Source organism: Mustela nivalis (genome assembly GCF_964662115.1).
Source record: "Mustela nivalis genome assembly, chromosome: 7".
In the NCBI taxonomy this organism is placed as follows: Eukaryota; Metazoa; Chordata; class Mammalia; order Carnivora; family Mustelidae; genus Mustela; species Mustela nivalis.
In genome coordinates, this window is record NC_139026.1 from 117,379,246 (window position 1) to 117,393,747 (window position 14,502).

At 37.8% G+C, this 14,502-nt stretch overlaps 1 protein-coding gene across 28 annotated transcripts in view; it reads left to right on the forward strand.

Moving 5' to 3' along the window:
• Positions 1–14,502, forward strand: part of PARD3 (par-3 family cell polarity regulator) — a 649,140-nt gene that overhangs the window by 369,377 nt on the left and 265,261 nt on the right. For all 28 annotated transcript variants that reach the window (XM_082739708.1, XM_082739698.1, XM_082739709.1 and 25 more), the window contains exons 8-9: positions 11,217–11,342; positions 12,460–12,845. In XM_082739708.1, coding sequence (XP_082595834.1) covers positions 11,217–11,342; positions 12,460–12,845 — 512 coding nt within the window. The remainder of the gene's footprint in view (positions 1–11,216; positions 11,343–12,459; positions 12,846–14,502) is intronic.

A 14,502-nucleotide genomic window follows, 5' to 3' on the forward strand; every position in this document is an offset into this window, starting at 1 on the left:
ATTGTGTTTGTATACATGTATGTATGTATGTATGTATGTATATACATATGTATATAAACACATACATATGTGATATATATATCTCACATTTTCTTTATCCATTCATCAGTTGATGGACACTTCCACAATTCGTCTATTGTAGATAATGCTGCTACAAATATTGGGATGCATATATCCCTTTTAATTAGTATTTTTGTATTCCTTGGGTAAATACCTACTAGTGTAATTGTTGGATCATAAGGTAGTTCTGTTTTTAACCTTCTGAGGAACCTTCAAACTGTTTTCCAGAGTAGAATGCACCAATTTGCATTCCCACCAGTGAATGCCGGAAAGTTCCCCTTCTCCACCTCTTTGATGGTACCTGTTGTTTCTTGGATTGTTGATTTTAGTCATTCTGACAGGTGTCAGGTGATATCTCATTATAGTTTTGAATAGATTTTCCCTGATAAGTGATGTTGAACATCTTTTCATGTTTCTGTTGGCTATCTGGATGTATTCATTGGAAAAATGTCTGTTCATATCTTCTGCCCATTTTTAATTGGGATTATTATTTTTTGGGGTGTTGAATTTTAAAATTTCTTTATATATTTTGGAACCTAACCCTCTATCATATATGTCATTTGCAAATATCTTCTCCTATTCCATAGGTTGCCATGTAGTTTTATTGTTTATTTCCTTTGCTGTGATGCTGTTTTACTTTAGTCGTCATCTTGTATTTCTTTTTTTTTAATTTAATTCTATTTTTTTCAGTGTTCCAAAATTCATTGTTTATGCATCACACCCAGTGCTCCATGCAATACATGCCCTCCTTAATACCCACCACCAGGCTCACTCCCCCCACCCCCCTCCACCCCCCTCCCTTCCAAAACCCTCAGTTTGTTGCTCAGAGTCCACAGTCTCTCATGGTTCACCTTCCCCTCTGATTTCCCCCAACTCACTTCTATGTCCAGCTCCCAATGTCTTACATGTTATTCCTTATGCTCCACAAGTAAAACCATACAATAATTGACTCTCTCTGCTTGACTTATTTCACTAAGCATTATCTCCTCCAGTCGCGTCCATGTTGATACAAAAGTTGGATATTCATCATTTCTGATGGAGGCATAATACTCCATAGTATATATGGACCACATCTTCTTTATCCATTTGTCTGTTGAAGGGCATCTTGGTTCTTTCCACAGTTTGGCGACTGGGGCCATTGCCGCTGTGAACATTGAGGTATAGATGGCCCTTCTTTTCACTACATCTGTGTCTTCGGGGTAAATACCCAGTAGTGCAATTGCAGGGTCATAGGGAAGCTCTAATTTTAATTTCTTAAGGAAACTCCACACTGTTTTCCAAAGTAGTTGCACCACTTGCGTTCCCACCAACAGTGTAAGAGGGTTCCCTTTCTTCACATCCTCTCCAACACTTGTTGTTTACTGTTTTGTTAATTTTAGCCATTCTAACTGGCATAAGGTGGTATCTCAATGTAGTTCTGATTTAAATCTCCCTGTGAAAAGGAACTTTTGGGATTTTATGAAGGTCAAAAGCTTCTGCACAGCAAAGGAAACAGTCAACAAAACAAAGAGGCAACCCATGGAATGGGAGAGGATATTCACAAATGACACTACAGGCAAAGAACTGATATCCAAGATCTATAAAGAACCCCTTAAACTCAACACACAAAAAACATAATCACATTAAAAAATGGGTAGAAGACATGAACAGATACATCTTGTATTTCAAAAATAAAGTTACCTAATTCCCATCCAGAAGTCTTTATTCACAGTTTCATTACCTTGAAATCAATTTTCACTTCATACATATAATTTGATTTCCTCCTGATGTAAATGTCAAACATACCCTTCTTATTTACATCACAAATGCTACAGGGAGGTTATGCAAAATAATTGTCATTTTCTTTGGTAGAGAAACTATGTTTTATATTTTATTTTTTATATTCCTAGGACTTAACCCATAGGTATTGCTCAGTAAAACTTACAAAATTGGGGCACCTGGGTGGCTCAGTGGGTTAAAGCTTCTGCCTTTGGCTTATGTCATGATCCTTGGGTCCTGGGATTGAATCCCGCATTGGGTTCCCTGCTCAGTGGGAAGCCTGCTTCTCCCTTTCTCTCTGCCTGCCTCTCTGCCTACTTGTGATCTGTCAGATAAATAAATAAAAAATCTTAAAAAAAAAATGTGTGGGCACCTGGGTGGCTCAGTTGTTAAGCATCTGCCTTTGGCTTGGGTCATGATCCCAGGGCCCTGGGATTGAGCCTCTGCATGGGGCTCCCTGCTCAGCAGGGAGCCTTCTTCTCCCTCTCCCACTCCCCCTGCCTGTGTTCCCTCTCTCAGTGTGCCTGTCTCTGTCAAATAAGTAAATAAAATCTTTTAAGAACAAAAATAAGAAAAACAAAGTAGAAGTGTGAATGAACCTATGACCATCCATATTAGCTATGGCATTGCTGTGTTAGATATAGATAAATAAAGACATATCCTGGTTTGATAGTTAATGAGTTTTTCTGAGGTTTCTAATAACGTAATGTAATCTTAGGTATTTAAAAAGCAAGAGAAAAATGTATACTGCAAACATTGGGTTTATGAAATTACAAGATTTAAATTGAGTTTTAAGGGACTTAAAAGTTGAATGGAAAAATATGTATAGAAAAAAATCCGTGTCATGTGTCAGAAGAACCGCACACACAAGTGCCTTTGGGATTGAGCAGAAGGATGGGTGTCACGTGCTGTGGGGTACCCTCAGCAGAGCCGTGGAGCTTGGTCTGTTCTGTGAAGGAGTCATGCTCATGACATTCTGGAGCGATATTCTTTCCTAGGAGGAGAATGTATGAAAGGAAGATGCCACATCCACGTGCGCATGATTTGGTAAGAAATAATGAGTCAGGGACTTGAGACAATTTATTATGAGATAGCGCTGGAGAGATGGTTACAAAGCTCTTTGTGAGTGACCAATGAGACTTCATTCAGTAAATAATGGAGGAATTGTTAAAGGTTTTCAAGAAATATGACTTTTTTTTTTTAAGTAATAGTTTTTCTTTTACCTGGATTCCACAGTATAACTTTCGGTGGATATTAGACATCCTTTTCCCTGTGGAAGCCACAGGGAATATGGCTAAAGCAGATTCTTTTTTTTTTTTTGGAAAATGTTATCTTTTTTATTTTTTATTTATTTATTTGTTTATTTATTTATTTTTAAAGATTTTATTTATTTTATTTGACAGACAGAGATCACAAGTAGGCAGAGAGGCAGGCAGAGAGAGAGAGAGAGGAGGAAGCAGGCTCCCCGCTAAGCAGAGAGCCCGATGCGGGACTCGATCCCAGGACCCTGAGATCATGACCTGAGCCGAAGGCAGCGGCTTAACCCACTGAGCCACCCAGGCGCCCCTGAAAATTTTATTTATTGAAGAGAGAGAGAGCGATAGATAGCAGGAGTGGGGTGCCAGAGGGAAAAGCAGGCTCCCAGCTGAGCAGGAATTGTGACGTGGGGCTGGATCCCAGGACCCTGAGATCATGACCTGAGCTAAAGGCAGATGCTTAACCCACTGAGCCACCCAGGCACCCCGAAGCATTATTACTCTTAACAAAGTGCAGACTATTTCTCTGGGTCTTTTCTGTAATGGACATTTCCCATTTATATATACATTCCTCTTTATTCTTAGATGTGTGGTCTTTGAACTCTTCTTTCACAGTACTTTTTCTTACACAAATAGTAGTTACACGCTTGTGTTTATTTTATCCAGGAAGTTTTTTGGGTTATTTTTTTGTTTGTTTGATTGTTTGTTGTTGTTGTTGTTGTTTTTAAAGATCTTGTATCTACCAGGGAGTACTCTTGTTTCTATGCATAGGGTATATCAGGGCTTGCCAAACTTTTTCCAGGGTCAGATATTCCATTTTGTTGCTTTGTGGGACATGGAGTTTCTGTTGCAAGTATGCCATTCTGTCATTGTAGCCTGAAGGCAACCGTAGCAACATAGAACCAAATGAGTGTGGCCATGTTCCAGTAAAGCTGCATTTATCAAAATGGGTGGCAGGCTGAAACTTGGCTTGTGGGCCGTAATTTGCCAGCCGTGCTCTAGAGAACCAAACAAATAAAAATGCCCGTCATCAGGGTGTTTCTATTCTAGTATTTTTTTATATCAAAAAATCCCTTCTCTGTTTCCTATTCATAATATTTGTCAGCGAGGAGGTGCTGTGGTAGCCGAGAGTCCAGAGTTTCATTGTCACTTACTGGTTGATGAAAAGTCTCTCTGTTGTAACTGTATATTATTTCCCACCAACATTTCCCCCTAAATCTCAGGAATTCCCAGAAGGTGGCAAATTAAAAAACCAAACTCTTTCAACATCCTCCCATTAGTACTAAGTAGTCACAGAACTCTTCTTCCTATATCTGATTGTCACTCATAAGAATTAAGGAAAAATCCTAAGTCTTTAACTGGGAAAGCAGCCCTTGGTATGAAAGGGAGGGTCTGAGGGTGTGCGTGTGCGTGTGTGTGTGTGTGTATGTGTGTGTGTGTGTGTGTATGTATGTGTAGCTTTCTGCTAACGGTTCATGCTGGCTCTGACTTAATAATCCCATCTAAGCTCACTTTATATATATGAAGATATTTTCCTATTTAGAGTATCAAATGAGGAGTCAGCACTACACTTTGAATTGCTGTAGTAAAGTTTCTTTTCATGACTTCTTCCCCTTGACTTTTTGTTTTATAATAACAGTGAAAACAAAAAGTTCATTTTCTTTCCAGAACTTCTTGTTAGGAATGTTGTGTTACATTTCTGTCAGTCATTGACTAACTGGCCACATGTCAGCTTCATGTTCTTGGCAGAGGTGTTGTTCAGAACAGTTCAGATTTTAAGACCAGAGATCCCTGAGATGGAACCCAGCTCTGTCTTTTGTGAAAGTGTAGCCTAAACCACTTATCTTCACTTAGTCTCAGTCTTCTCATCTAAGGGATGGATACTCCTATGATTTCATGTGGCTTAAATAGGAAAATATATGTGGTTATAAATTACAGCATTTAGCGAAGTATTTGGCAGTGACAGCTAATAAGAATGATGTTTCAGGGGTGCCTGTGTGGCTCAGTGGGCTATGCCTCTGCCTTCGGCTCAGGTCATGATCCCAGGTCCTGGGATCAAGCCCCGTATCGGGGTCTCTGCTCAACAGGGAGCCTGCTTCTCCCTGCTCCCCCAACCTCTCTGCCTGCCTCTTTGCCTACTTGTGATCTCTGTCTGTGAAATAAATAAAATCTTTAAAAAAAGAAATGATATTTCTTCATTTTCTGTTGTTTATCTTCCTGTAACGTGCCTTATCATTCCCTCCGTGTTGTTTGTTGTTCTGGTTATTAGGTAGGTGCGGATGAGTCTACATAATAGTGGAAAATGATGGTTTTTTTTCCTTCTGTTTTGAATCCAGGATAAGAATTTATGGCTGTCTTAAGTTCAAGATTCACAAAAACAGTTAACCCTCGGAAAATATGGGTTTGAATTTTGTGGGTCCGCTTGTAAATGGATTTTTCTCCTAGTACAGTACTGTAAATGTTTTTTTTGTCTTTCTTATGATTTTCTTGTTAACACTCTCTTTTCTTCAGCTTACTTTAAGAATACATTATACAGGGGCACCTGGGTGGCCCAGTTTGTTAAGCATCTGCCTTCAGCTCAGGTCATGATCGCAGGCTCTGGGATGGAGCCCTGCATTGGGCCCTTTTTGCTCATCGGGGAGTCTGCTTCTCTCTCTCCTGCTCCTCCCTACTTGTGTTTTCTGTCTCTGTCTACATGAAATAAATAAATAAAATATCTTTAAAAAAGTATACAGTGCACATAATATACAAAATATGTGTTAATTGACTTACATTATCAGGAGCAGTAGGCTATTAGTAGTTAAGTTTTTATAAAGTCAACAAGTTATATGCAGATTTTTTACTACACTGAGGTCAGCACCCCTAACTCTGTGTTGTTCAAGGGTCAACTGTATACACTACTTTAGTCTGTTGAATTTATGTGTTAATGAAGAATTATAGCCAGTTGGAATTTCATAGAACTAGTTCATTTCAGATCATTGTAGAGTTTTGAAATTGGTTATCACTTTTCAAAGAATGAATATGCTCTTTGAGTGTTCCGTTTTAATTTACTTCTGAGAAAACACAATTTAACTTTATCAGCTGAATCTGTAACCTTTTGTCTGAAAGTTTTCAATTGTGCATTCTTAGCTGTAGACTTGTTTTAATAATGGACTACAATAAATACATAGGCTTTAGACAGAAGAATGTAGCTTACATTTAGATAAATCTTGCCTCTTTAAGTGTAGAAGTATGATGCCTGTCATTTCTGTCCTCAGCTGCAGGATTTCTCTATTTTTATTTACTTTTGTGTTGTGGTGGTTCTTCATCTTATCTATTAAAGATTTTAAAAACTTAAGATTTTTTTCTTTTTTTTTAATTTGGACCTTCTTTGAACTTTCTTCTGTTTGGGTCTGCTCTGATGGTGGCTGTGGTCCTCAGGGATCAAATGTAGGTAATTGTGGGCCCCTGTTAGTGTTGAGGGAGGTGAGAGGGTCTTGCTCTCGCCATCCTGTCCTTCCCACTCCTACTCTGCCTTCATGACAGTGGTGGTGTTTAGACTATGTCAGCTTTTATTAAGATGAATTATGATCATTTCCATACAGCTGGGTGGCAGTTGTGGGAGTTTACATTATCAAAGCAAAGCTCAGACTTGCTTAGCCAATTTAGATGTCAATAAAACATTTGTTACTTATTTTCAGTTTTATCATTGGTTGTAATTTATACTTAGAATTGAAAATGTTAACATGTATGACTGAGTTTGTTTTAATTAAGTGTATAATTAGGCTAATGAACCTTGTATAAATGTAGTGGTGCAATCCTTAATATAATCTAAGCAGTTAAATTTCTAATTACACATCCAAAATCATGTACAAAGATGCAGCATTTCAATGGCTTGCTTTCTGTGACTGTATTCTTCTTCTTTGCCCCTCCTCCCCCACTTTTGGTGAGAAACATTACTCAAAAGCCCCAAGAAATGGTTTAAAGAAATGTGTGTAGATTTGCATATTTTTATTGTAAGAAAATTATTCAGAAATGAGAATTGTACTTGGTGGATGTAGTATTTTTTTCCCAAAATTTTGAAAAAATACAGGAAACAATAGAAACAGCTTAGCCTTGGGGATCCGATGTAGCAGAAAAAAAAAATCTGTGTGCTCTAAAATCACGTGTGCTGAGAAGTTTACATTAGATTCACACAGAAGGTGAAGGAGGTTCTTTTCCTATACCCCCAGCCCTCCAAACAGACCTTCATAAATCAGACCCTCCACATTTCTCCTGTGTCTATCACCACTGCTCATTCCCTGGAGTTCTGCTCCCAGACTGTTCCCCTCACAGAGCTCACCCCACTGCCTCTTTTCCCTCTTCCTCTTCATAGCTTTTGCAGAGTGACTTCTAGTTCTTATGGAGAATCATTGTCCCTGATAAGGAATTCTGGTTCCTACTGCCTAGAAGAAAAACTAGTCTCTATCCTAACACGTGGACATGCCAGAATGTTTGGAACTTCATTATTTTCAATTATGTCTCTAAGAAGTGTTAAAGACATAATAAATATGTCTTTAATAAAGTGTTCTAGGGACCACAACACCATAGGCATTCAGTTCTTTATTATTCCAGAACAAATACTAGTTGTGGGTTGAATTTGCAAAATATATACCTAAAATTTATTTTTAATTATACTGTTTATGATGGCTTTAAATTGAACGTGGGAAGTATGAAAATCTATCTGCTTGCACTCAAGTTTTTCAGGAAGATGAAAGTGTTATAACTAACTGTTGATTTCCCATCAGAGGGTATTTTTCATTCTCAGTCTCCCTGTTATCAGTTCAATTTTCTTGTGAAGTTTTTTTTTTTTTGATAGTTCATTCCCATTCCTTTTGTAATCATTTTCACCTAGTGAAGCAAATGAGATAATTTTGCAGATTGTACCACTTTACTTTTAAATTAATCCATTCTTTTTGAGAGAATGATTCTAATAGTGTGGTCAAGTACTTAGAAATCAGCAGGCTACTAACTTCTCCTTAATTCAGTCTGTTCCGTTGATTCCCTGATCACTTGCTGTGTTACTCAGGGTGAAATTCTTCCTCCTCGCCCCCTGCCCCCCAATCAGTTCTCTAGTCCCTAGCACTGAGAAAAAGAACTTCAAGGTTTTTGCATCTATTTTAACAACTTTGGATGCTAAAAGCCTCATTTAATAAACTTCTGTTTATGTTCCATGTAAATGTGATGGTGTATTTATTTATGATTTGTAACATTTTTCACTGTGTATTGGGACTACTGAGGAATTAAGCTGTATGTGAGGACTTATTCAGAAAGACAAGCCATTGAATTAATGAAGCATGGCATGCTTTTTTACTTTGGATTATTATTCTAGAATGATTCCAAGGAGGAGGTAGATTATAAAAGAAAAATTGTTATCTAGATGAATATAAATCCATAGACTTATTCATCTGAAAAATATTGATGCCACTTACAGATTTAAATTACATATTTTCAGGTTGTGTTATTTTAAACTGTGATAAATACTGAAAGGATCTATCTGGGGTAAATTTATAAATTTAAACAAATTTTCAGTACTAGTTAAGTGAGTAATTTTCATTAAACATAGTCTGTCTCTGTCTCTTATCTGTCTCTATATGCATGTATGTATGTATACATATATATATGTCTCTCTCAAAGTATTCTGTAGGCTATTTTAGAATACATAAAATATTTCAGAATACATAAAAGCATAATCATTATTCATCACTTTAAGATTGCAGGGATAAGATTGTAATGTTACTGAGAAACTGCTCATGATTTCAGCAATTTAAAACTAGCTACTTAACTGGAGTGACTCTTAGTAACGCCTGCTTCTGCTGCCCATGGAATGCGTGCACTCCAAAAAAGCACTCTTGGTCCGATAAGGTAGCTTTTAGCCATAGTCATGGTACCACGTGTCTGCTTGTGCTGTGAGTGCCTGTGGTTGGCCGGGCCATCGTCTCCTTGAATGTGGTCCTTCTACGCAGTTGCTTCAATGGTGAAGTGGCCAGATGCCTTCTGTTTCCCATACTGTCAATAACTATGATTTAATTTGCCTTCTCAGATTATTTTTTCTCATTCAGCAGAATCCTTGATGTTTCTTAATAATTCGATTCCTCTCACGGGACACTTAATCCATGACACGTAGAAACACACTTACACAATAGGGACATGTAGGGAGAAGGTCGTGGGCATGATAACATTTTACCAGTAACTTAATTTTGGGTGTATTGTGTGGGATCGCTTTCTTTCACGTACGACTCTGACAGTGTGAAGTTGCTCATGCAACTGTGTTAGTGTACTTTGTTCTTACCTTTGAGCTGAGAGGATTTTTATGTTTGTTTAATTCCAATACATGGTAGTGGGTAACCAAAAATCACCTATGTTGTAATGTTTTTTTTACCAGTCACTAAGATGTATAGACTCTACAATACTATATACTATATATGTGTGTGTATGTGTGTATACACACACACACTATACATTAGTAGGTATTGATCCTCAAATGGCGTCATTTCAAAAGGTGATTTAAGTATTATCTCCTCTAATTATTTTTGCAAGTTGGTGGACTTGACCTTAGTAAAACGTGTTGTACTATACTTAATACTAAAAATTAAAATGAAGTTAAAAAATGACTCTCTTCGTGAAAGAAACAAATTTAAGTTTGCAGGAATACAAGTGAAAAAGACCCTCGCTCTCAGGTTTGCTTATTTCAGTCCAATCATATATTTGGTATAATTAACATCTGTCTGAAAAAAAGGATCTGGATCTAAATTTCCTTTCACTTGTATTCTATTTTGCAAAAAAATCTTGTTAGAAACAAGAGATTTGTTTGCCTCAGCTAAAGTAACTCTGTGTTGGTCTGTTGAGACCTTGCTGCTAGTTACGGGCTTGAGTGTGCATTGGTGAACCCCATCTTCTCTTCTAGGAGCTTACAGTGCACTAGTAGAGAGAAGGTGTGTATATATGTAACAGTTACGGAGGAGTGTGATGAATGGCCCCAGAACTGTAAACATCTAAAAGAGGAAGCTATTTGGGTAGTTTTTTTTTTAAACCGGAAAGCCTATATAGGACACGGCAAAGTGTATTCTGTTGAAAGATGTATATCCATATCTGGGCTAAATAGGAAATATCTTCAACTTTAATTTTGACAGGATTCTAAATTTGAGTATCTATATGAATGTTATCTCTAAATATTAGGATTATGAAAGAAAAATCTAAGCTTTGGACAGGCCCAAAATAGATTCATAACAATTTTTAACAGGCTCATCATGTAGAATTTATGTTAGCTGTTAAGTTAGTCACAGCACCAGAACTAGGTAAAGATTCCTGTGGTCCCATAATGTTTGCTGCTTGTCCCAGGGTATCTAGAATGTTCTTTCTCTCAGGCAAGACCTTAGTATTCTAGACCAGGTACATGGATAATTTTTGCCTTTTTTCTCCTTATTGGTCTCTAGAAGTTCATTGAGGCTTTCCTTTCGACCTTCATTTGGAGCACACATTGACAGGATTTGAACCATTGACATTTGAACCTGTCCCTGGCTTTCTCCTGTTTGTCTTCAATTGGGAATAATGGCAACAATTTTTTTTACTTTTGGGAAACCTAACAAGTTTTGAAATTCAGAATATTAGGCACCATCAAATGCAGATGCCCAGATTGGAAACTTTGCTATTTTTCTTTGCCTATGTACGGTGCGCTGAGGTTAACCTTTCCTGGTTACTTGTGCTCTCACGGGGAGATGGGGTTGTTGTCAGCTGTGTCCCAGCTGGCTTAGAACAGAAAACTGCCAGAGTTGTCCACAACCACACGTTCAGCTCTGCTGCACACTGCGATGTCCACTGAACCATCAGACGAGCTCTGTCCGAAGCAGTTCGAAGCAGAGACCAAAGGACACGGTTTGTTTTGGAAACAGAATCCTGACCCCCAGAAACAATTTCTTTCATTTATTGAGGGGATCCCTTGCTGCAGTTTATTTATACTGTTGTGCTTTCGGTGTTGGTGTGATTTTCAAATGTATTAATAACAACTTAATGCGCTCCGTTATCAGGAAGTCTTTGTAAATATAATACCAGCATTAAAACAGGAGGGCATTGTGCACGGTGGAAATACTACGTGTGTAATGATTTGCATTCTTAATGTTCCAGAACCCTGGGGTTGTTAGTAAAGCGATTGGAGAAAGGTGGTAAAGCTGAACAAGAAAAACTCTTTCATGAGAACGATTGCATTGTCAGGATTAACGATGGCGACCTTCGAAACAGAAGATTTGAACAGTAAGTGCGTGTTGGCTGCACCGCTCTCTCTGGCTTTCGGTGTGAGAGAGTGAGGTCTGCTGAAATGCCCCAAACAACATGTCTGCGTCTCTGTCTTTATACCAGAGAGGAGTATTTTCTGTCATTACCTGGCTTTTAAAAATCTAATCAAACTCCAGGTAATTACTACCATTACACTGTATTTCAAAATGCCCTCCGACCGACAGAGCGCTTCTTAAAATATTATGGGCACAATTTTTAGACTTCACAGTTTGCTACTTCCTCACCTTTTGGAAAATTTGCCAGTATGCTAGGTTTTATTATACTTTGCCTCACATTTCCAACTTCATTGCACGTAATGACTCCCCATATGAATAAGCAGGGAAAGCTCCTTTGAACCGTAGTGTGTGGTCTACTCAGATTTTCTTTGTCCTGATTCAAGTCCTTATGCAGTTGGAAAGAAGAAAGTTGTCTGGTGCCTATCAAACAAAGCAAGAATGAGCAGAAATCAGAAGGACTTTGTGTAGGATCTGAGTAGGGAACCCACGCGAGGTGCAGCAGGTTCTCAGGCTGCTCCTGGAAGTGCACCGGGACCAAAACTCTACACATTTTGAGTCCCTGAGACCATCCTGGTGTTCTTGAGAATTTTGCATATGCAGACTTGCGCTCGTGTTGTTGATGATGGATAGCTGATTTCTCTAGTTTTCTAAGTATATTTATTTCTTTAAAAACTCAAGTGGTCCCATGTAATAAAATGTAGTTACTTCTTAAATGTATTGAATGATGATGTGAAGAGAAGACTGTATTTAATTTCTCTTCCTGTTGTAATTATAGTACCTCAGTTGTACTTAAAACTATTAGTTAATAATTTGTGATTGAGAGCACAATATTTTATCTGTAGTTACAGATAATTTTTTAATTTTTGTTAAGAGAATGAGAAATTTATATTTGGAGAAACAGCGATGCTTCTGTCAGAGCTCGCAAACTTGATTGATAAATGGGATATTAGAATTTTGTTTTTCATTTTCAACAAAGTCTGTCAGTTCTCGTTGCTTAATTAGCATACGTCATTAAGCTCATAATATCTTCTAGGCTGCCAGTCTCAGTTTGCTAATTTTCCATTCTTTCTCAAACCCAGAGCACAACATATGTTTCGCCAAGCCATGTGTACACCCATCATTTGGTTCCATGTGGTTCCTGCAGCAAATAAAGAGCAGTACGAACAACTATCCCAAAGTGAGAAGAACAATTACTATTCAAGTCGCTTCAGTCCGGACAGCCAATATATTGACAACAGGAGCATGCATAGTGCAGGACTTTCGGCCCTGCAGAGAGCTCCTAGACCGAACCCCCCGTCCGAGCCCACAAACTCTCACCCCCGACTTCTACCTCAGAGTACACACCCATCCGGAAAACCACCATCAGTTCCGGCCCCAGTACCGCAAAATGTATTTAGTACAAATGTAAGCAGTGGTTATAACACCAAAAAAATAGGCAAGAGGCTTAATATCCAGCTGAAGAAAGGTATGACCCACCTTGTTTTGTTTTATGGAATTTTTAAAATTTTATTATTTTAAAGATTTTAGTTATTTGAGAGAGAAAGAGAATAGAAGGGAAGAGAAAGAGGGAGAAGCAGACTCTCTGCTGAGCAGGAGTCCGTTGTGGGAACTTAATCCCAGGACCCTGGGATCATGACCTCAGCTGAAGGCAGACGCTTAACCGAGTAAGCCACCCAGGTGTCCCTATGGAATTTATTTTAAAAATCAAATAGCTATTCTGTTATTATAGGAAAGAACTGATACAATGATTTAAAGTATTTAAAATTGCAGTTTTTATGCTTTTCAGATTCATTTTGCTATGTGAGAATTAAAGTATGAAATTCAGAGTAAATAAGGCTTTAAAAATAAGTTTCTGTGAAGAAGGTAGCAGTTTCTACTGTGGTAAAAATTTTTGGTAAAGGAGGAAATTGGTTTTAGGATATACTGTTAAACCCAAAACAAGAGCGAGGACTTGACTGTTTTGATCACACCACTTGATGTCCAGACATAGCTCTCAAAGAGGACATTAGCGCTTCTTCATTTTAACCCCATCATTTTGGTAAGGGCAAGTGATGGATTGATTTGAAGCTGTCAGTGGTTCATGGCAGAACGTAATTTCACCCAGCAGGTGGCTCCTTGTCTGCTACTTTCCCAGACTTTTATACTGCTTTCCTTCCTTAAGATGGTAAGGGAAATTCTGATGGACCTTGCTAAATCTTTACTATGTACACCTAATATCAATTTATTTATTTAAATATCCTTTCAATAGACTGTGTGAAAGAAGCATGCTTTTCCATCTTGTTCTTGACAACTCAAAGCAGACTGCTTGGCTTGATTTTCTGATTTCTGAACACTGTCCTCTCCAGGCACTGGGTTACACTTTTGCTGTTATCATCCATTTTAGCTGGGATTCTGATACATATTTTAAAATCGTCTCTTTCAAAATGGTGTCATAAAGAATATTTCTCTTTTTATGAGCTCAGCCAACTCCTACAGTTAGGTGAAAATGCATCCAAGAGAGGTTGAGTGATTTCCTCAAGTTGCATGGCGTTGGCAGCAGATTGTTACGAGAACATTTTCCATATCCTGACATTTAGACCGTTCTTTCCATTTGGAGTAGGGTTTACAAGGTTGTAAACTCTGAGATTCCTATTTCCTTTCTAATCATATTCTTTCATTGAACTTTACATGAACCACAAACTCCTTATTTCTGGTTACTGACTTTTAAGCTCCAAATACTTGGTTGACATGATCAGGAATTGACAGCTTTACTCCATTTTTGAAACCTCTTACCAATGCAGAGTTATGTCAGCATAAACCCCTTTTAGTTTTGTTAATTTCTAAATGAGGTAAGTATCAGATCCTATCTTCTTTCCCTAATCAAATGACAGGCCCTTGTTTTTAAGCAAAAACACAGTAAGAACCACAAATGGAATTGTATGAAAAAATAAAATTCTGCTTGGGATCTCTCAATGGAGGAAAAATATTTTACTTGGCCATTGTCATAAAGTTATTAGTTCATAAATATCTTTGCCCTTTTACACTAATAGGCGTATTTATTTAGTTAATTACAGTTTTTTACACAATTCTATTTTAACAACTTAGGATACAATATGAACTTTTAAATGAAGTGAAATTTGACT